Consider the following 24,048-nt stretch of genomic DNA (forward strand, 5'->3'; position numbering starts at 1 on the left):
TTCGACGAAATTAGATTTAATCAAGATATAACTTGATTTTCCAGCACTGGTAGACGGTATCTGATTTGCAACCTTCTAATGGAATCTTGGACTGTAGACAATTGTGTATCTTTTCAATTTTGTATGAATTTGGTAGACATCAACTAGCAACCGTTACCTAAAAGTTTCCGTACTTACAAAACCTCTCTTGAAACTCATGCTTTGCAAGCCGTCAGCTTACCTGCGAAAGAAAGAAAACATAAAAATTAGACAAGTAAAAAATAAACCGACAAGGCAAGATAACACAAAAAAATGGACAATTAACGCCAATACGTGGGAACAGAATTATAATTAAAAATCAGTTCTGATATCATCGGACTGACACTGCTAGCGGTACACAGAAATAGAAAGCGAAGCCTAAGCTCCATAATTCCTATTATTTGGGCACATAGTATAAAAGGAAGATTCTAAAAACTCTGAGCTGCACGTTTACGATGCTTTCAATCTATAACAATGTTTGCGATCTCTTTCTATAGCACAAATAAGTAACTGCTAACATAACTGCACGTTTACGATGCTTTCAATCTATAACAATGTTTGCGGTCTCTTTCTATAGCACAAATAAGTAACTGCTAACATAATTCTGAACGATTTGCCGTTCAGTGCAAAACTTACTATTTTGAAAACAGGAATAGAAGCGAGCCCACAAACGCACACGATCTAGCTCAGGTAACTTGTTGTTATGTGTTTCCGATTTAAAAAAACAGCTTTTGCGATCCTATAAAGTGAAAAGTAATAGAACACAATTCGACCCATACACCTAACCTCACGGCGAAGCTTCCCTAGCGGACTCGGCAGTATTGTGTAGCCAAGGCTGCCCTCCCCAGCGAGTGAGCCCTGTAAAAGTTTACGTCGCTCCGACGGTCACTTTATTGGCGATCACCGCCTCAAACTTTCCAGCAGGAAAACATGGAGCCGCCACAAAATGGCTAATTGAAACAAAGGAGCACATCTCGCGCTGACAAACTTGGTTTTACCTTCACGACTGCGGCTCAGGACCTGCAGTCATTTCTGTGAAAAATTGCCTCGAAATTTACGGCTCAGACTCACAAAAACGTAAAAATAATCCGGGAGCAACACTAAAATATGTCGCTGTAGAAAATTCTCACGAAAAATTTTTTTTTTGCCGAAAAAACTGATCAAAAACAGATTACACTCTTGGCGATTTATATGATTTCATCTGCGTTCGCAATTGCATCTCGAATTCTCAGATACTATAGAGGATTTCGCCACTAACATATCAATTATATTTAATCCCACATGGAACTTGTTTTGCAGCTCAAACTGGGACTAGCGGAACAGTTCACGTCAAGAATATAAATTTGATACGCTCGCGCTGGGTCTAGCGGCTCTCTAATATAAAATTGAGATCCACTTCACTCCGTTATCAAAATTGGCGTGTTTGGAGAAGCGCGCCCGAACAGCAACAAGCGGCCAGTGCAGCGGCCACCGCTCGCGTCTGGTCAAGTTAGCGCTAATAGACAGCGCGAGTGGCAGAAGCATCGCTCCCACTCCCATCCAGGGTGGCAACACATGCGGCACAACACGGAGGAAGCTAAGATTTAAAAATTTCTAGTCGCGCAATACCAACAATGGTGATCAATTTGACATTTAGTGAAAAGATATGTCACTTGCTGGTTTGCGGAGAACTTGCGGATGGATTTATATTGTCTTCGTTTTCTGCAATAACATTCCTTAAGTACCGAAGCTTAAATCCGTTCTCTTGAGCTTAAGTCACTCTTAAATCAGATTATAATAATGCTAATATTGTGTAAAAAGTTCATGAACAATGGAATTATCCCAGTTCGAAATTCTCGCAGTCATTGCGGCCGTTCGCCGCAGAGACGTTCGCAAACGCGCAAATCTAGGCCGTTGTTGCCGACTTTACCTCGCGTCCAAGCAGTCTAGCGACGATATGGCCTCATCTGCAACGAATAGCGCGAGGCCTCGGTCGGCAAAAGCTGCGGCAGGCAACTGGTCGCTCCTCTACCGCGGCCTACGTCGAATATGCCGGCGGACGGCGGTAACGTTCAAGCCGTTGAGTTGGCAGGGAGAGGAAGGGGGTGAAGGGTTAGGGAGGCGGAGGAATATCGAAAGAACATTCTAGACATGAATCTTAATATGGGGCTTATACCGGAAGAAACAGGCCCTTTCCAGGCCGAGAAGCGCTGCCACAATATTGCGCTGCTGTGGACATTCCTGCGCTGTTGACCACCCTGGCGTTGCGCTGGGGCGAGCGTTGGCGCAGGCAAGTTCACCCGCGGCTGGCTTCCAGACTGCGGCGATTTCTGACTGGGATATGAATCCGTCTCACCCACAAAACGAACACTACCGCGAACACGAGAATCAAATGGCGTCAGTGTTGCCTCTATGCGTCGCATCGTCAGAGACACCAGCGATGGCTGGACGAGACGAAGATCTCGCAGCAATAGTGACAAGCGCAGAGACCATGCGACGCATCGTCAGAGACACCAGCGCTGGCTGGACGAGACGAAGATCTCGCAGCAGAAGTGACAAGCGCAGAGACCATTAGTTCCTCGGCAGCCTCTGATGATGAGCTCACGACGATGACAAGACAATGATACATCGATGACACCCCGCCCTCGATAGCCCCGTCTGCTTCAACATGAGCTTCGACGGAAAATGAATGGTGTCAAGAATGATTAAATGTGTGACAACTAATCGCTGGTAATCGGTTATGTGGTAGTGTGATAGACACGGAAAAACAAATAAGGTGAAAATGACAAGATAAAAAAACTCGTGGAATGATCGAATTGAGCTTAGAAATTAAAGTAACACATGAAATCAAAAATCTTGTAGGGTTTAAATGAAGTTAGGTGACTCACAAAAGAATAATTACAATAACCCAGCATTAAATAATTGTGGAAAGATGTTATATAATCTGAACCCTAAACTTTTCCAATAAAATTTAACGTGAGACTTTAAGCTTGCAGCCGCGTTGTCAGAACAGCTATACACAGTATTTATTGGGCGGCACTGCACGAGGCGCTGTGACGATCTGTTGGTCAGAGAGTGATTATTGGCGAACAAAAGCAAACTTGTGAACAGGCTGAAACTCGGCAGTATTGCAGAACGTGGCACTGCCATTACCATTTACACGCGACTACGTCTGCCACCGACACTCATACCAGTGGATGTCGGATTGCAGAGGAGGAATGTACCATGTAGTCAGTTACTAACAGGCATTTCACACTCCTGGTCAGTGTGCTGATTTCACAGACGGACAAATTTACTCTTATTGACAGCTGGCTAAGTAAGTAATATTTTTCAAACCTTTAATGAGAATGAATGACTTTCCCTTCTCGATTTTCTTGGTATGTTTAAACAGCAGTAATAGGATGAAGTACAGGTACGGCGCGAAACGTATCGACGTACTTCGCAGCACAGTTTAGTTGAGAAGCCACTCACATCAATATCATGCGCAGGGGGCGGCAAGGAAATAACTAACCTCTGCACTTAAATCAGCTCTCAACCAGTAGAGTAGAACTTCAGGGAATGCGCATAAGTTGCTGACAGCTCAAGAAAGGTTATGAATCACAAGGAGCGGGATTCTCCGAAGATTAACACACGCAGCTTACAAAGAAGCACAGAACGAGCGAGGAAGAGGACTAGTGGCTGTAGCTCGCAGCTCGCCAGAAGGGAACGACAAGGAGATGAGTTTGAGCAGGAACACAATAGACTCCGCCAGGACAAAGCATGCCAGGCAATGGTTGAGAGCACGCAGCATACACTGCACAGATTTGCCTATCGCACACACCAGTCCTTTTCGCTTATACTTGTAATGAAGAAAATACTCGGCCACGCGTGGACCAACGAAATAAATTTCTTTTGTGGTAAGAAATTAGACTCATACACATGATTCGACGGAACTGAGAGAAAAATTATCTGAGTCAGCAACGATGCAAAAGAAACTAATACACAAGTAGGAACACAAATACGTAACAATAAAAAACATTGATAACAGTTATTGATTATTCTACCAACCTAGTCAATCAGGAAATGAAATCATTCTTCATACAATGCTGAAGAAGTCTTTTCCACGTTTTGAAAAAGAGAAATTAATCAGAAAGGTGATTTTAAGAGCACATCACGCTGTGTCGGAATCAACTGCAACATCAAAATTCTATTAGGTGGATTAATTACAACACTACCAGCTTCGTTCTTGGCGAGTTCTCTCAATCGAACGAAATGTGGTCATACATATCAGCAGTTCTCAGAGGCATCGTCAACGAAATAGCTTTAAATCGACTCGTGGTTTTTTTACGCTAGTATCAAATAATCATCAGCACCTCAAAGTGAAGATAGTTCGTGCAACACAAGTAATCCACAAAGGAGTCGTACTCAAAAGACCCCAAAACAGGCGCGATGATATCGTTATTTCGTCACAGAACGACATCACAACACGCGCCTCTGCCACAAATTTCGAAGAGCTCAGAGCACGCAGCTGGCGAGGCCGAAAACATTACGGAAATTAAACCAGGAGCTTACGGCATCTTAATGAGCGCAGCGGCGATGATGGTGTGTTCCCATGGCGTCGTTCCAAGTCGATAGCGAGGACAATCGAAAGAATTAGAATGAGGGCCAAAAATTGCTCTCATCTAACATTTTATTCTTTACAGGGACTCACCGGGAAGAATTCCCGTGCTACAATGGTAGGAATCTTGAAAAAACGTAAATGGTAGCAAACCATTTCTACAAGTATGAAGAGTACCGTTATGATATGATAGAGCACCAAGTTATACACAAGATCGCTCTAACTTAATCACCGAGCCAATAGGAATGAGAACCGCATCAAATCGACCGCCAAATGTGATTCTGTAGATCAATGGGACGAAAGTGTAAATTATTCCCAGTTTCATTGAATAAAAGAATGCGCAAGACCAAAATGAGAAAACTGCAAATGTTATAAAAAAATGTTCACGAATTCCGAAAAAAAATTTCCACCGAGACAAAAGCACTAGGTCTCTTTAAAGCGCAACGATGTGCTGACATCAGAACTTTGTTACGCCTGAGGGAAGACTTTAAAGTCATAAAATTTAGAGCGAAAACACATGCCCCTGAGTGAACTAAAAACTGGACAAAAACTAAAAAAGATTCACTGGAAAAGAAATTAATAAGTAATAACAAAAATATGTTAAATTATCAATTTTCTAAGTTTAACAATGGGAATGAGAAGCTCGTTGCCTAATTAAAGATTGGAAATACTAGAACAGGGATAGTTTAATGGCTTCTGATTAACAAATAAAGTAAAATGGACAGTAACCAACGATGTGGAAAAACTTGGCGGCTTAATTGGTTCACGTGAGTATTCTATTCCAATTTCCTCACATATGTATAGATGAAAACCTATTACAGAATCTACTTAGCTTTACCTAAATCAATAATCAAGTTCTTATCAACGATCAAGCTTTATCTAACTCAATAATCAAGATCTTATCAACGATCAAAACTCAAGGCAAATGCTTGTTCGTTCCTGAACAGCGGTTGCAAGATCAGACGAGAAGTGCTACTTCAACGGCGAGCGCTGAGCCCGTACGCGAGCCAACATCTGCGGCGCACAGCGCTTTTATTGTCCAATAAACTGTGAAACTTGTATTTTCTATAATATTTATCATGTTATTTTTGTTTCAGGTGAGTATTTACAGTTCAATTTGACCGTCCTTAGCACACCTAGAACCAGATTTTTAGAGTGGAAACGTGGAGCAGTTTCAGTAAAAATTGCATTTCTTAATCATAATACGATATCCAACACTTTCGACAGACGCGATAAATACAAAAAAACTGGATCTATTTTAACGACGTAATTATAAAAAGACATAATGCAAGTCTTTTGATTGTACTCGGGTGGTTGTGACGCTAAAGTTGCACGCACGATGGAGGTAAGTGGCTGCCGTATTTCAAGCGCCACAATTAAAGTATTGATTCTTTTAGAGCAGAAAGTTCGTTTGAAGCAGCTTCACTTCCAGCTTTGAGTTCCAGGCATCCACCCAACCCGAACGAAAATCACCACCGGAATCTTCCATGTCGTGAGAATCCCAAGCAAAACAATAAGACTACGCAATTTAGCCGTTCGTTCACGTGAGGTTTAGAATCTACCATTTCGACGAATTCTTGGGGCCAAATTTTTCTTTGTGGAGCTAAGCCGCTGGTGAAGTCAGCCCAGCTTATTTTGAGGGTAGAAGAGGGGAAGCTGAGGACGCGAGGGCGAAAGAAAAGGATTGACGCTGCTACTTTACTGACATGAATTGCAACCGAAGTACAGAAATATTGCATCAAAGAGGAAAATGTAGAAAAGAGTTATAAAGTTTAAGGAAAATCAGTTTATAGCAACGCACGACGGCAAATTGAAACGAAGTACACGCACGCGTGAATTTAAGATTGTGCGTGTAAAAGGAAATACAAAAAGAAGCGTTTAATTAGGTCATACCGTTGCAAATAACAGCGAAAAAAATTTGAGAGCCTAACGCATTTACTTAAAGAAATCGTATTTTTCCAGAACCGGATGGATCTCGACAGTGAATATAAATAATAGAATCATAATAAAACTTTTAATTGAGCTCCAAGCACAATTTCGGCGAAAGTAAAGTATCGCAACGCATTCAAATTTCGAAAGTAGCGCACATTTTATCCATTGAGCACGGCCCTCTTGATACGAGCTCACAAACCCTTAACTGAGTGCTATTGAAAACATGAAGCTCTAAAAACAGTAGAAATAGTAAAGTGCTTCGAGAATTATAATCTGCTCGAGTGGACGCTGAGAGAAAAACTGCAATGACAGTCCAAAGTGAGTTCAAGAGTCGCCGGGTCCTAATTCCATTACACGCTTTCGTTGATTTCGCGCGTTACAAACGAGGGACGCGAATTAAATAGAAAGACAGAGCTGTTAGAGAGAAGGAAAGTATAAAAAGCGACCCTGAGCACAGCTCCTTGGATGGATGAACTCCACTAACAACAACACTACAGTAATTAATATCAAGCAACTTCATCACACAAGAGCATCCAGTGAAGCGCGAAAACCTACCAGAAAAGCTCTAATAATACAATAGCAGTATATTCGAGAGATCGAATAATAAAGCTGATGTGCATACAGCTCACGATGATGCGGCCATTTTTAGCTCAGGAAGAAAACGATGCATTATGAAGTCGTTGGCTTCGATCAATAAACTTGCAAAATAATAGACAGGAAATCAAAAAGACGCTCAGCCTGCCTTCATTTCATTGAGGTGGGGAAGCTTAGATACTCGAATCAGAATCGCTTTTCAGCAGACACACTTTTCTGTTTGTATTGATTGTTCTACACACTGCCAAAGAAGTGGTAATACCAACGTCATTTGATGGCTGATAAGTTGTTATGAATGGTGTCAACGGAAGTAGGAAATAAAACGAATCGCTGAACATCTTCACGATTTTGGAGTAGAGGTAGGCTCGAAAAATCTTGAAAGTATGCGAATAAGTGAGACTCATATTCTTCCGGATTGTCATCGCGTTGTATGATCGAACATAGAAATGAGAAGGAAACTTTGCAGCATTGCAATAAGTCCAAAACCGGCCTAATAGTATGCGAATGATTTATGAAACGAATGTTTTTAGCAATAACAAAGATTTATATCGAAACTGTTTTGATACACGAATCGTTGAAACCAAACAAAATTGTTATTGTTAAGAATACGGAAACGGCTTTCAATTTTTTTCATGCACACAAAACAAGACGTTCTAAAAAACCCAAGTTGATGCAACGAAAACAAATTCAATCGGTGTGAAAAAATCCATGCAAGCCTAAGAGATTCATTTAGTCCATAATAATTAAACTAAGCAGATAAGCTGGTTGTGCACATCGAAAGAAAAGGACAGATTTGCAGGTGGAAGGCAAGAAGCAAGGAGCCTCTCAATACCATGAGTGTTCAGGTTAATTAGGATGCCTCGATAGGACAGCAAACGACACTCAGAAGACCCTACGGAACAACGTGAATGACCATCGAGCCGCACAGCTATAGCCGCACCAATACAGTCTGGACCGTGACTGGCCTTACTTTACACCTGGTATCTCCACGGCATGATCCCCTATAGACTGGCTCAGGAACAAAGTTGAGCTTGGAAAGATAGTACTCAATTACAGAGTATTTCGTCATATCAAAACATTTAAATAGTAAAAATTTTATTCAAGATTTAAAAATCAGACGTCTCATCATAATTTATTTATCTTCGTGAAACATATATAATATTACAATGGTAGCTAGGGGATTCAGTAGCAAAATCTGCTTGCTTGTAATGCTAGCAGCAACTTGAAATTAACAAGTAACCAAGCATGACATGAAAAGGTAATTTCAATTCCAGTAACGATTCTCAAGAAAAATCGTTAATTTCATGCATTGTGATAGCAGGTCGCAAATATCCTTTACAGCAAACCAAAGGGCCGGAGCGATTAGTCCATCAACTTGAAGAGCGTATTTGAGGGAGCGTCCACCGAAAATATGACAGAAGGACAAAAAACATAACTAGTAACTTCCTTTCCGGTTCACCGCAGAATTGCTTAGCGAGGACATTCCAGCAAAAAATGCCTGAAGGAACCAAAAATCTTTTTAACAGCAACGGGAACGACACCAGATGTTGACAGACTGGAGACTGTACATTAGATCCGCATGCTGCGGCCTCGGAGAAGTCGCATCTCCGCCTGAATGGCAAGGAAAAACGCGAATGCGGACTTTCAATCAACATTGATGGGGTTTTTCTTCAATTATGGAGTCTCCACCGTATCATTATGAACGAATTAATTAAGAGGGCATATAAAATTAAAGACGCTGGTAAGTTGAATTACAATCATAGAAGCCCCGTTCCTTCGGAAAAGACAAAAGTGCAGACAAAAAGAGAACAAAATTCTAAAATAATAAGGATAAAGCAAACCGCTCGAATTATTCTCATAATAAAGAAAAAAATTATAACATAGAAATGGCAAAGGCAGTCGATAATAGCACAACGAAGTCAGCCCTCAACTCAAAACTAGGGAAACATTGCGTAACATTAGCTTATGCCAGGGCCTGCAATATAATTAATTGCTATTACTTCGAATAAGCTCTAATTTCATATCAACACCGAATGCGAGCGCATCAGGCAAAAATAGAAATTACTAAATACAAAATCATCTAAATAAAAAACGTCTGAAAAAAAGCCTCATTACAACCATCAAAATATTAAAACATGCCAATTGAATTCCGTAGAAAACATTAATGATTGCCAACAAATGAGCACGATCACGCAAAATAAAGCAACTAAATTCGTTCCCAGCAGTCCTTAAACGGTTTCTAGGAGATTATTCACACAAGTTAATCTAGTGCTGAAAATGAAACGATAACAACATTAAAGCGAAATAATAAAGGCTTCCAGCACTGTCAGCTGAGGGCTGCGGCACCGCTAGAATGGGCGGTCAAGAAAAAGCCTTCCAGGAGTCAGCTGGCAAGATTGGTCACCTCTAAGTCTCCTTGCGACGGCAAGTCCGAGCGCCGTCGAGTCAGCGACCGCTGCCTGATGCTCTCGCATCATCCCATAGAACCGTGCGCCCTTCACACTTCGATTGCACTCGTCCAGCGTGGCTAACGCGCAGCAATGCGAAAACTTCCATCATGCAATGTTCCAATAACTTGCTAGGACACGTGGCCTAAGGTGAATATGGTGAAATGTTATATCGTTATTCTCATGAATCCATTTGTAACAATTAAACGATTACGGACTCAAAAATCCAAAAGTTACAGATCATGCGCCGCATAAATAATTCCTCTACAAATAACGCCGCTGCATCGAGTAGGCCACGCGTTCATGCTCCAGAAGGAATGATAAAGCTTAAATCGTGGAAGCAGCAATGTGAAGCTCTCATAAAGGCAGCATTGCATAACTTTTTTTGGCGAGCAGGCGCAGGCTTGAATACAAATTGCTTTACGGGATATTAGCTTCACAAATTGAATAATAATTTATGGTTTCAAACAGCAGGAACGTTCAATACAGTTTTCACGAAAGTTTTTTCACAATTATCTATTTTTTCACAATTATCTATTTATAATCGATTACACTTTAAATAACATTGATTCGCCAACTGAAGCAAGTACCAAGAAACGAGTTATAGAATCGCATTTTCATCGGCAATCCCTAAAAGAATATATAGCTCCTTTTTATGCGATTCAATCATATCACGTGAACAATGTGTTGAAATCTCTGACTTGGACCCTCAACCAGCAAACGTCTTCGAGTTTAAGCAATTTGGGATGATAAAACAAGCACATGTTTGTACACATGCCCCATACGCTTTTCCTCTCGTAAGTATACATCTTAAATTAGGATAAAGAGCCTAGTAGAACAGGGCAGTATCTCAAGAGAGAGGAGCCAGCGTCGAATGTAGCACCAGAAGACGTCGCGCATGTAAACAAGAAGAGGCTCTGGAAGACGGCTTCTAATGGGGAGGCGCCAATGCATTAGCTCCTTAAATTGGGTTCTGTATCTAACAGGAAAAATGTGATAAATCCCTAGGCTTGAAAAAAGCACTAAACCGAACTCTGATGCTAACTTACTTGTCGCGAGTGGTGTTGTAGGTAGCCAGAGCAGTCTTCTCAAAGTTAACCTAGACCGATTGAACTTTTAAATAGGAGTAAATGCATATCCCTCATTTATGGAATGGGGTTAGTTTCGATAAGTTTCATTATAAATAAAAGTTGAAATATAAGAAATATCAAACAGCATTCCAAGTTGCACAATTCGTGATTAATTATGATCTCGCTTTCGCCCGATCACGAATGTTCTTTTTGGTCGTTCTGACTGATTTGGGAATAAATGCTTAATATTTGAACTGATGGCAATTTATACGAGCTCACAAACAATTGGTCTCCGCGGAACGAAATACGGCGAACCGAATTCTGGAATAGTGACACAGCTATAGGTCCCTTCATTAACCCTCTGGATAAGTCAAGATCATTTGGTGAAATGACGCAAAATTGAAACAGACACCAACATAGGTCACATGGTAAACCAGTAAAATTTATGTTGGGAACTGAAGCGATAATTTAGTTTTACAGTTATGAACGTCGAGCATGTAGCGATGAGCACCGGCTGATACTCTCACCGGACCCTGACCTTCACAGAGGAGACAACTGAGAAGAAAACAGTAGGAAAACGCAGCTCATAGAGCACTCACGGTTCTTTGCTCCGTCGTCATTTACAGCCGGAGGAGAGACGCACGGAAAAACACCGTACCGACAAAGCTTTGATGATAATGATGGCGACATCCGCTCCTCAAGAACAGGTTCGGCATCAGAAGCGGCACAAAACAACGACACTCTTTAAGAACAAATCTATGAGTGAGGCACTTCATTGATAGCAGCTGATGACCGATGTGAAAACGATCCGTCGTGTGAGGTGACATTTCCTGTCCCAGACGTTGGATCGCATACCGTGGCCTCTACACACGCACATTGGAATTGCTTAACAAATCCTTAGTATTTTTTCCGACGTCGCAGTCCCAGGCCACGATGGATCGCCGCCTCTTAAAAATCTCCACATAGTTAGATTATTCCCCAATACACTTGCATAATCACACTTGTACGGAACCCTAAACTGTGACAAGAAGAAGTCAGGTCAGAGGGTGGCAACAGCAGTAGTCATTCAGGGACCGCTATGCTCTACGTCTCAAAGAAGCAACAGGCCAAAAATAGCAAAAAATGTAGCAGCAGCCAAGACTCGAGGGAGTGGCACGAGGTCCGGTTGAGCAGGACTAGTGGGCGACCTGCAGCCCCGATCATCCCTGCACGTCACCATTCATGCAGCCCATACGCTTGTACTCGGGATTCATTAATGTCCAATCATAAATCTACCTACTAACGGGGAAATTCACAAAGTTATGACAATTTTCACATAAGGTCCCTAACCACGATAGAATTACGTTTACGTAGAAATAAAAATGTTAAAGATTTACGACTCATCATTCGTTTTTTTTCTTTCTTATGAAAAGTGTAAGATGCACGCGACGTAACTTGGTTCATTTTTAACATCATAAACTTATATATAATTTTGTTTACTTTACTGACATTCTTCTAACCTTTCGCAGAATGAGCTCCGCGATGTATTTAAAACAGATGAAGCGAATATATTATCCTTTATTTCTTTATAATAAATACTTAATCGTACTAAACGTATCAAGGTTTTGAACACGAGTCGATAATTGGAAGACGTTTACGTAGTCACCTGATTTACGAATAATGTCTGACAATAAAAATTAAACAAAATTGTATGCACATCTACTAGAATGAAAAACTCAATGTAGTGCGAAAGAAAGAGCGACCAGACGGTGACGGCAGAACATTGGTCTCGCTGTGGCTGCTATCGCGCGGAACGACGCCGGCAGTAACATTCCTTTCCGGAGCGAAGACCCGGCAGCGAGCCGCGGGCAAAAACCTTGCAAATTTTCCCTCCCCCTCCCCGGCTGTCTTAGCCGCAGTGCCCCTTAATTGGCACTTTCTGTGGCCCGGGTCACGCTCGCGATCGCAGCGACGGAAACCATGAGGTGAGCTCGGGTCAACTCCAACCAACCTTGCCAAGTCGAACCCATTACAACAAATGGGTTGGAACACGCGAGAGAATCGCGAAACAACGTATCACAAGAAGAGACGTGAGTGCGAACCAAAGCACAAAAGCGTTCTATACAAAACTCAAGACACGAGGCATCACATTGAGTTGGGAACATGACACGAGGGGCACGAGGCATCACATTGAGTTGGGACTTTTTTTTTTCTTCGTGGTCGTTAGGCTAGACAGCACGGCTCGGGTAGCTCCGCAGCTGCAGTGAAGCTTCGTACGTCAACCCTTAGTGTACCTATTCATACCAAGTTTCTTTAAAAAAAACTAAGCGTTTGTGCTTTCTACAAAAATGTATAATACTTTTGTTAATAACAGGTTTTATCTCATGAGGGTGAAACTAAAAAACAATTTATCTTGACTGAAATCAAGTGCTGATCATGGTACGTACCGATGAAATGCGATAATCGCATGAGAAATTAAGCCCAGCAGTTATAAAAAAGTCAAGCCACGCCTAACCGGCAGCTTCAGTGCTGTGTCTGGCATGGCTCGACGGCAGGCGAGCCAACAATGGTGAATGAAACGCCGACTCGTAATGCAGTTCTTGATCCTTTGCCAAGTTCCGAACCACAACACACCATCGGGAAGTCATCACCACGCAACAGCGGCCGCAGCCACTCTTGAACTTGACCTGAGCTGCTCTTCCTGAGGCGCCCGTCGTTGATGCTCGCGATGTGCCACACACACGCCGGCATCAGGCGGTTTGGCAGGAGAAAGCTTTTCTCACAACAAACACTAGTTCGGGACGCGCGAGGAAAGGATACTATAAAAACGCGCACAAGTCCACACAAGCACGGCCAACATGTAACTGAGAAGTAAATGTTTGATCTCCAACCACTCATAAGATCATAATTTCAAAAAATATTGTCCTGTGTAAGCAGCACCATTTCAACATGAAAACTTTCGGACCGATGTAAGTCAAGAGGTCATCAAACCATATTAGTGGATTACAAGTGGAAGACAGCATGCCAACAAAATATTATTGAAAAAAGGAAATAAAATGCAGTGGATATTACCTCGCTCAGATACGATACGTTTTGTAACACTTGAGTTGGAACGAGTATTCCACTCATTTTAGTAACGTTTGTTTGTACCACCTTTTCTATTCCAACTATTAACTTTGATAAGGAAACTCGGAATAAAGATATACACTTGGGGTGAAAGCAAAAAAGAAGGAAACAACAACAAGGCACTATTGTTCAGAAATAATTACGTGACTAAGCAAATATTACGCACAACTCGCACAGGTATGACACGAGACTCTTCACAGTCAAAGAGACCAACCGTACCATGAAGCCACACCCCTACACACTTCGTATGATTACGCACACGCACACAAGTGAATTCACTTCCCTTTTAGTCGTTACACGAGAACTAAGGAGCTAGAGCAGACTGAGTATTACGAACATGCGAGGCAAAAGTAGCTTTGAGCAATGACATCGTGTACTATAGCGACCAATTATTTGACGGCTTCACATTTCATATGAAATTATGCACCGTATAAGAGCTATGTAACTTTCCGGATATTGAACTCCAAATGCGGAATTATTTTCATTGGTTTAAAGATCGCAGGAAAGAAAGCCTTCTAATAACCGTCAAGTTATAAAGATTAGCGAGAGTGCTTAGAGCTAGCCGGCTGTTACAGAAAAAATGATAAGAGGATATTTGAGAACTTTGAATCGATGCCAAAGAAGAAGAAACGTACCGAGTCCCTTAATAACATGGCGTAGGAGGTGATATACCATACAGATTCTATGCCAACAATCACACGTCAAACGAACAACCCATCAGCAAAAACGACTATCTATATCGGTCGGTGAGCCCAGTATGATCACACTCCGCCAAATTTAGTGATATGAAAATTAGAAGTAGACAAGGTCCAAGAGTTTCAATGCCAAGAAACGAGAGTGTAACTGGCGACCACGTTTTTCGTAGTCGTATGCACCTGCCATTTCGGAAAATATAAATCATATTATACCAAGTTCAATGCCAAATATTAATATTAGCTACATCATCCTAGGTTCTTTTAAGACACGTGAGCTCCACTACAACGGGTAAATTTGAATTAAAAGTCTGTTGAATTTATAACAGACATGTGAAGACATGCCACAATGTGAACCACATAACATTATAAAATCAATTGCAGTCATGCAAGGAGCGCTTCATCTGGCGATAAAACTTCAGAACACAAGGATCGTTTCAATCCCAGGATGCAAGGAGGCGTCATGGCAAATTTGATGAAGCAGCGCCGGAGTTGGTCGAGTGCAAAAGCGCTTATTGAGCGTCAGGGCGAAATCGAACCAGAAAGAGAGCAATCGAGAGAAGCGAGCAATATTGAGAAGGCAGAGCCCCGAAATACTCGGAGTTGAAGCAATAATCTGGCGACCCAAGCCTGCAAATCTGACAGCGAGGTTTGGAGTTATTATGAGGAGGAGGCCTTCGCTGCTTGGTCCGTGGAGGAGTGAGTGCACGAACAAATATTCAGGGTGTGACCCAAGACCGGCTAGGCGCAGGAGGGAGGGTGGCACCGGCACGGAGAGTTGGCAGGGTACGCGCTTGAAACGCCTATCTCTGCGCTCCAAAATCATAAGGCTGGAAGAATTATCCTCCGAAATACTGGGGATGGCGGGCATTTTACGCTGTCGAGTGTGTAAGTATGGCTATTTTGACAGCAATCAATCAAGTAGTAAATGCGTTCGAATTATCTCATTATGGCCTAGTAGGCTGTCAGTCGATACGTTTTCAATGAAAAATCTTATGAGATGTTAATATTCGACTTAACAAAAACAATTTAAACAAAAATTTCGTTATTCTGAAACGGCTTTGGGTATGAGTATTATAACCAACAGATTTAACGCATAAGAAAATCTATTGGCCTTGGTCCTAGGTTGTATTTTTTTAGCAACATGTCAAGTGGAAAATGTACAACTCTCGAACGTTTCCTCAAGTCTTGTGCACTCTAACACAATTTTTACGAATCACAGACATACAGAACGCTTGAGAAGAGGTTATGCATAGAAGACTAAAGAAAGAAGCTGGGTAAAGAAAGAATATAGGACTTGAGTATGAAAAGCTCCAGTGACGACGGCACTGGAGTGGAACCGGATGCCGGCCCTCAGCTCGTTCACCCAGCCACCTTGCGCTGCTCACCACCTCAGGCCGGACACATAAGAACTCTATACGCACGAGTCCAGGGCCTATACTTTCAAAACTCGCTAAGTGAACGTAAGTACTTACGCACCATTTTCTTGCCTATGATTGGTGGATTTTGCTTGAAAGGCCGTCAATGATTGGCTGATGAACTTAAGATCTCTCAACTTTTTTTTAAATTATAGACCCAGATACCAGAGCGTAAGGTCCTGGTTTGGCCTCAGACACATAAGATCTAACGTGCATGCCTATAAAAATCGTGAATTTAAAGTGCATGTGAGTACCAGTAAAAAAATCAACAACCCGTGCCGAAACGTTAAAGATGGCGTCATAAATTTAGTGAAGAGATCAACGGAATGAAAATATTTTCATCGATTGCATTCGTAATGAGAACTCGCTCATAGTGCGCCATTCAAGTTTGACCATGCCGTGCAGAGAAGTGTAAACATTTGTTAGCTAATTGAAAAAGATCACTGTAACTTAATACAAATTCAACAGCCTCTCGCTAGCCAACTGAGCATCATCTGGCCCTTCAGCTATCCTCAGCCAACCAAGAAACCCGACATCGACGAGCAATGAGCAGAAAGATGCCGACACTCAAGATGAGCCAAGGATCGACTTTGCAGGCATTTATGAGCTCAATTCGAGAGTCGAAATTGTTTCAGTACAAAATAATTTGAAATTGGTCGGTAATAAATATTTGCCAAACTCTAGTGAACATCGAATAAGCGAGTGATTGATTATTACTGTTAGTTGAGCTGCATATTGCGATCCAATTTCACGAGACGCACCCACGAAGAATTCGAGCTTTTGTAAGAAAGACATTACTCAGATGAAAAAAAAAACAAGAAGAATTTAATCCATGATTTTCTTGAAGTATAAATATGAATCGATTGGTCATTTCGGTATTTTTAGCTGGACCAATTGTACACGTCGTCGAGATTCCACCTACGTAAAATCCATTTCTGATGTCGAATAATAGAATGCATACCTTTGAGACCATTAGTATTGTGACGCGTGAACAATAGAAATTTTAGCACTGCAGGAAAGCCGGAACGCAGCGCTATTAATAATGTTAAGATCCAGGCTATCTGAATGCTGAGACAGTAGATAAACAATTCAAGGTACAATGCGAGAGCCGCACAGGAAGTGTGTAACCAACTGCTGCCGAACAACATGCAAGCTGCCGACGGACTGACTGCCACTTCGACATCTGCACTCAATCGGAACAGACGGTAACTTGCTGTCGAGACCCTGACACTTCATCGCAGGGACGCATGGGAATTTCGCTCTTGACGCTAAGATATAAGTGATCAAATACTATTGCAATGATAACTGTTAAGCAAATTGTTAGAATTACTCATGGACAATACAATACAAATACAAACAGAGACAAAAATTTCAGGTATGGAGATATAAAACGAAAAAATTATTACGCCGATATAAAATCGTAAAATTTTAAGATACACGGAAGCCAATAAAGCAGTAGGAATTATAAAGCAGTTCGGAAGAGAACAACTAAAGTAACTTATAGAGGAGAGAAAACTTGGTTCAAGCTCTCGCGTATAGGTCGTGCTCATGGAAAGTTGACTTCCGATCAATTTTGTCACGGTGACACTTCGCTGCATCGTCCAGCTCTGTGCATGATCTCTGAGCGTCGTTGCACAATACTCTCAACCTCGTATAACCGTGATCACGGCTACTGACACTGATCATTCATTATCTAGTTCACAAAATTCTAAATTGATATTCGAGTACGTGTACGAATATTCCGAGATCTTTTTTATACAAGGCTCCTAGCAAATATGAGTGACTATAATGTAAATATTATATTTGAAGGATCGTGCAGAGGAACTTTAGCCATCGTTCTCGAGACCAATTCATTTAAAATAATTGAGCTATCCGATTACACGAATTTGCACAAAAAGACAACCCATTATCAGATTACTTTTTACCAAATGCTCATCGAAATTTGAGGAGGATAGAGAAATCAATCATGAAATGATGGAAAAGGTCAGTGTAAGCGGTGGAAGTCAGATGCAGGATAATAACACAGACGGCACGAGAGTAGGAACACCGTCCAAGAGCCACGTTTGGCGCAGTTTTATGCCAGCATAAACATGACCGCGGTGCTCCTAAAACATTCACGCTCTCTTCTGCCGGTTTGTGAGCCGCTCTACTAAGTCGGTCGGCTCCACTATGAATACTTTTTTGGTTAGGGGGCGCAGAGGAAGGAAAACGCCTCCACAATGGTATGCACTCGAAAATGTAGTTTTGATTTGAACCTAGGATGCAAGGAAAACGAAGAAATGATGGCGAGTAAAGTATTGTATTGGTCCACCATTGCCATCGAAATAAGTTTGCCGTCGAACCTAGATCAGTAGCTCTGTTACGTTAAAATAGATACTAAAGCATTTTAAACAAGAAATCGTGCAATTACTATATTATTTCGCACATACACACACATTGGACCTTGATAATGATAATAATGAAAATATTTTTCAACGAGACTACTGAAGCAGATCGGCAGCGGTGTACCGCCGCGGACCGCACCGACATGTGCGCCATAAGCGCAGGTTAAAAAGAAGTTCTAGCAAAGAGCGGGGGGTGTTCAGGTAGACGCATGGCGCTAAGCAAATTAGATTTCATGGCTAAGTGTAGGAAGCAATTCAGTAATGGCTCAGGGGTGGCTATGCTGCGGAGTGCAAGCGACAGTGCCACGCAGCGGCACGAGGCTTCCGCACGCAGCCTTATTCTTCCATGTTCTTACAATGGTTGTATGTAGACACGTCATTTTCCGAGCGAAAAGCTCCACACGAGTATGATAAAAGTGCTGTATAAAAACGATTTCATTGCTGCACAAACATGCTGAATGTCAGAAGTGGCGTTTATGTTTCATATAATAAAAAATTAGTTGCCTGAGTTTACGATGCCACTTACTACTCCTATGGAAACCATTCAACGTCATTTTTTGTTAAAAAAAAACACGAAGAAGTCAATGCTAAACTGTAAAACAATATTGAGAGAAAACGTTTTATTTGGCACAATTAATTAAATGAGCCGTGCATGAAGTGAAACTCCTTCGAAATTTTTCAACCAATTCAAGTAAAACCTGTGAGAACTTAACTACGAAAACAAAGACAAAACACAAAGGTGCAATCGCCGAAAACTGTTGACATATAATAGTAAATGTTTGAACACTACAGAAATAAAAACAAACTATACATTATTCTTATTCAATTCATTGGTGGTATGGTATGGTGGCAATGTTGCCAAGCGTTCGAGGAACAATATTCGCAGTGCAGATAGATCTATTCTTTAGAGGCTATAATTGCAAACTGTCGAAGATATTGACACTTGGAAACCGCATATGAGAAGTCAATTGGAACAGAACGGCCAGGCAGAACAGCAATCCCAGATCGAAGTAACCGAGAAATTTCAACTCGAAGCACGGACCAGGATAAGAAAAACGCCAATATCGGATAGCTGTAATCGGTAACTCACCGGAACACCAAAAGCGAGCAAGCAATGTGATATCAGCCCGAGAAATTTGAATTAGCAAAAAATTGATTAAGGATATGCGCATCTACTAAAATTTAAGTTTTGAAGCATACCTGAGATATTTGGAGTATAGTATTAATTAAAAAATTAGAATGGTGCGATATATTATAAAACTGGAGTAAACCCATTAAATAGCTAAAGTATAACAAAATAACTAATTTAACAATCTACAAATAAGTGGAAAGATTTAAAGTGCTAAGTAAGCGTATAGGAAGAAAATTTGTCAGCTAACAAGTCCCTTGCCGTCAAGATAATTTAGTTCAATACTTATAAACAAATAAATGTAAATTTAAGTTAATTCAAACGAGCGAGCTTAAAGCTAATTCATTACAAGAAGCATGTCGTTGGACTTCGATGATAGGTGGGAAAAAGCGATCAAATGAAAAGAAAACTCCAGATAATAAGGTTACTATAAATTACCACGCGTGAGCGATTTGCTCAATATAGAAGACGTTCATAAGCGAGATATAAATCACAATAGGAAAATACAAATAGCTTGAATTGCAATGAAAAAACAGAAGACAATGCGGAGGAAGCGTAAAGGTTTAGAAATTTCCGCAAATACTTGCTAGGGAAATTTATGTGGCTATGGGTCATATAAAGGTGAAATCTTAAATGTGAATTAAGAATTGAACAAATAAATTGACAGGGACGCACGTTTGTAAGTTTATTTACTCACCAAGAGCGTCATTTTGGTGAAGAGGATGTAGCAGGACTATAACAAGTGACAGTCAAATTTCTGCCCAAACGGTGTAAGGAGATCACAACCGTGGACTGCCTAGAAAAGCCTGTTTAACACTGCTAATACCGAGGCTTCCTATCACATTCAATACTAGGGGAACGGCCTCACAATGAAACGATTATTAATTTTGTCTGTGAGGGAGAAAATGTAGTAATCCTGAAAAATACAAAATCACGTAAAATCATCATTTGGTAAATGCTTGGATATGATTGCAAATAATTCAAGAATATCTTACAAAATTAGGTCAAATTCTTCTACGTTTAGGGACATAATATATACACTGCTACCTAAAAGTTACTAAAGAGAGATGTGGAAAAAGAAGTGTATTTGCTTCTCGTTTTTTCAGCTTGAGAAAAACAGAGTTTCGAACTCAACAAATTTTCAGCTAAAGCATAAATGAACGGAGAGAATAATCATACACAAGACATACAATCCAAAAATGACAAAAAGCATATCTGAGGTAAGCGACTTTTAGAAAAAAATCTTATAATTTCATTGCCCATCTAAACACTAATAAACTGAACGGCTTCGATAGCTTGATAAACTCGTCTCTAATGAAATTCTATGGATCGCAGCCCAAGAAGGCTCCTCGAATATTAGCAGCAATATTTACACGAGCAAGAAGAACTACTTCCAGGTTTGAATATAAGTTTAAAGAGCAGCCTGCAAGTCTGAGAAAGAACGCGAGTCATCGGCACAGGAAGATACACATTACCAAGCGCAACCAACCACCACCGCCGGCAACCAGAAGACACCGCTGCCAACCACCATCGACCACAAGTTCGCAGCGTCTGCTGCTGCTGTGCTCAGAAACTCTGGCCCTCAACAAATCCAGCTAGCCTGTCTTCGCTGATTTTTATTGTCACTCCAAAGAACGAAGGAGAACGAGTACGGCTCATGAGTGCAAGAGTTACGGCATGTGTGTGTGTTACAACAAAAGTAGTAATAATAATAAATCAAACGTATTCATTTCGTGTGTCAACGACGAAGACATTCAAAGTTTCAATAAGATACTCGACTATTAGGCACAGCAAATTTGTACATTTTTACAACAATATAGGCATATACTCATTTCATCCACAAACATTTACTTAGGAAAAAATCATAAAACTTAAGTTTTTAGCAGCATTGAATGAGTTGCAAGGAAACTAAAGCGACGCCACGAATAAGGAATGCTACAGAAACTGAAGTATGTTACAGGAATAAAATAACTGAATAAACGAGTAATAACATTATAATACTAGACACTAAACTTGGATGTCCCTCTAATTTCTGGTACATCACATCAATGTAACTATACAAATATATCGTAGCTCAGAAATAGGGATAAACGATGAATTAATTTTGAGTACGGGCGCACATACAGCGTATGTGCGACTCAAATCTATGTAAAACTTTTAACTAGAGTTTATAAAAAACAATTTGAAGGAAAATGTCAGTTAATCCAAGCACAGTGGTTGCTTTTATTGTATATAGATAGGCACATTTAATATATATTTGAGTTAACTCAAGGCATCGAACACTCAAGACGGACAGGCAAGCACATGGCGATAGTCGGCAGAATTGAGGTTAACCATGGAGAGGTTGCGCCACAATAGCTCGTCAATGAACTAGATTGATCAGGAGAAGAGTCTGACACTAGCACTAAGCCTTTGATTTGTTCAAATGGAGCCCAGTGGGCAACCCTTAAACCAAGCACACGCTTAGCATCTCTATATTGAAAGTCACACGTTAAAGACACCTAAAATACTTTCGCGAGGCAATTTCTTTCAACAAGGGAGTTAGAACTGCATCTCATATACTTGATACGGTACTTTAATGCAATGCATGCAACGGAACAAATGCTGAAATCTCATGGAAGTAGAAAAGTAGAAACAATAGAATGACTTCTTTTAGATGCAACAAGCGTATCGAAAAAGCAGGGTTGGACGCCTCGTCATGAAGCCAGCAGCCGCAAGACGGTATAGCGCGAGCGAAACTCTGCTGCCACTCGGCAAGCCGCACTCAACACAATATTGCCGACAGAGCACGCCAAGCCGCGATCTACAAATCCCAGTTTGATCCGAGATATGCCATTAAGGTCGGCGGCAGAGACAACCGCGAGATGAAGAAGCGACGGACAACAGCAAGAGGAACAACACACCCGGCAACAAGAATACAGTAAGGCACGACTAGTGGCTGAGCTCAACGCCGAAATTTTTGGAACTATACGTTCCGATATTTGCAAAAAAAATGTCATTGTTTCTTCAGTGGAATACTAAAATGCACAAAATGAAATGATCAAGTGCGGTAAACAATGTCCCGTTTTTGCCATTTACGATGACGAATAACATGGCATGCCTCATTAAGCTTCAAAATTTTCACTTAAATCAACCTTGAATCAAATGGGTTAACATAATGACTTTGGCGTGCCTCTCCTCTCTCCCAGAATTTACCGAAAGTTCTGCGGCCCAGGACATTTAAAGGCCATTTTAGAGACTGCAATCAAAGGGGCCAATCGAGGAAAGACGAACAACTAAACGAGTCGAAGCAATGGAGGATAGGATGGTGAACTTCATCAGCCTAGGTAACGAGCTTCGACCGGTGATAGGGGCGGAACGTTTTAGGCAGGCGAAACGCCTGCAGCTTCGTCTGGTGATAGCGTCTGGTTTCTAAAGCTGCCCTGAGGGCTCAATTCTTCACACCAGACAAATCTCGGTGTGAACGAATGATGTAGAAAATATAACTAGGGACAGCGTGTTATAAGTTAACTATAGTCAAGGCGGCTAGAACTACTGAGAACTTTATAATAAATATGACATTTACGACATGTAAAGTTGATGTGCACGAAACATAGATGGTAAGTAAGAGCACGTATGCTGGCCTTACGAGCTGAACAAGAAACAGTCAACAGCTAAGGAATCACTTAGTGCTCAAAACTCATCTTATCCTGGAGCAATCACTTGCCTTCCCAGCGATTTTGTACTCGCATCAAGTAAAAAAAAGTGTCGACGTTCACAGAACGGAAAATTTAAATAGTCAGGTCATCACAATCGCACAAAGTTTCTGCAATGATGAACTAACGAATGACTGCTGGTATCCAGCAAAACGTTACTGTAACGTAGCTAATAAATTTCCCAGATAACAAGAACCAAATAAAGCATAGGAACCACAGGAAAAATCTGAAGATGCAAAACATTTTCGTCATTAATCAGGACGCCGCAGACCACAGAGCAGCGAACGCAAGACGATGAGCTTAATTGGAAAGAGTGCAGTTACATGAGGCTATGCATGGCTAATGGACCGAGATGACCGTGGATAGACGAAAGCAGCGAATCTTTCCAGGGAGTTCTTTCCCCACGACGACGCAGCGAGTCAAAAAGCACCACCGCTGCTGCCGCCGCCGCTGTCTCTATACGTAGAAAGTATAAGAGAGCCGTTAGCTTCATGCGTCGGGAAAGCAGCGTTGCGAGAAGGTTAGTTCAAGGTGATACCCGCAGGCAGTTTCATGCGTTCTGCTGGAGAATAAATTAAGACCTTCCCAATGACACGCATCGTCAATTTTGCTGGGCAATTGTATAAGAGTTGAAGATTTATGACAATCGGCATATGTAGTCGATACGCTCAAGAGTACAACTACGAAGATCCATAGCTAGGATATAGTTACGGCTCAGTTTAAATCCAGTAGAAGAAAGCGTTATGACCTGGACTGACACCTGATGGCATCTGAAACACTTGATCAACGTCACCGAACAACAATCGTTAACGTTTGTGATGACGATAAATTCAGTCTCTGTAATGAATTTGGGAGATACTGGCACCCTTGAATCTGCAGTACATAAAATGAGTGGTATATTATTGGCAGGCGGAAATTAAGATGTTAGAGCGGATGACATCAGAACTTGATGATATCGCAAAAACCGCGTCACTAAGACGATAAAAAA

At 41.3% G+C, this 24,048-nt stretch overlaps 1 protein-coding gene across 10 annotated transcripts in view; it reads right to left on the reverse strand.

Annotated features, from left to right (window-relative positions):
• The window catches only part of LOC108665694 (polypyrimidine tract-binding protein 2), a 170,773-nt gene that overhangs the window by 46,351 nt on the left and 100,374 nt on the right, over positions 1–24,048 (reverse strand). Inside the window, exon 2 of one of the 10 annotated variants that reach the window (XM_018152472.2) lies at positions 178–220. The exons of 8 other annotated variants lie outside the window; for them this stretch is intronic. In XM_018152472.2, the coding sequence (XP_018007961.1) occupies positions 178–198 (21 nt within the window). In that variant the 5' untranslated portion in view covers positions 199–220. Of the gene's footprint in view, positions 1–177; positions 221–20,062; positions 20,284–24,048 lie in introns of those variants that run through there. One more of the 10 variants, XM_018152475.1, reaches the window with a different exon arrangement.

Source organism: Hyalella azteca, unplaced genomic scaffold, assembly GCF_000764305.2.
Source record: "Hyalella azteca isolate HAZT.00-mixed unplaced genomic scaffold, Hazt_2.0.2 contig5580, whole genome shotgun sequence".
NCBI classification, from domain to species: domain Eukaryota; kingdom Metazoa; phylum Arthropoda; class Malacostraca; order Amphipoda; family Hyalellidae; genus Hyalella; species Hyalella azteca.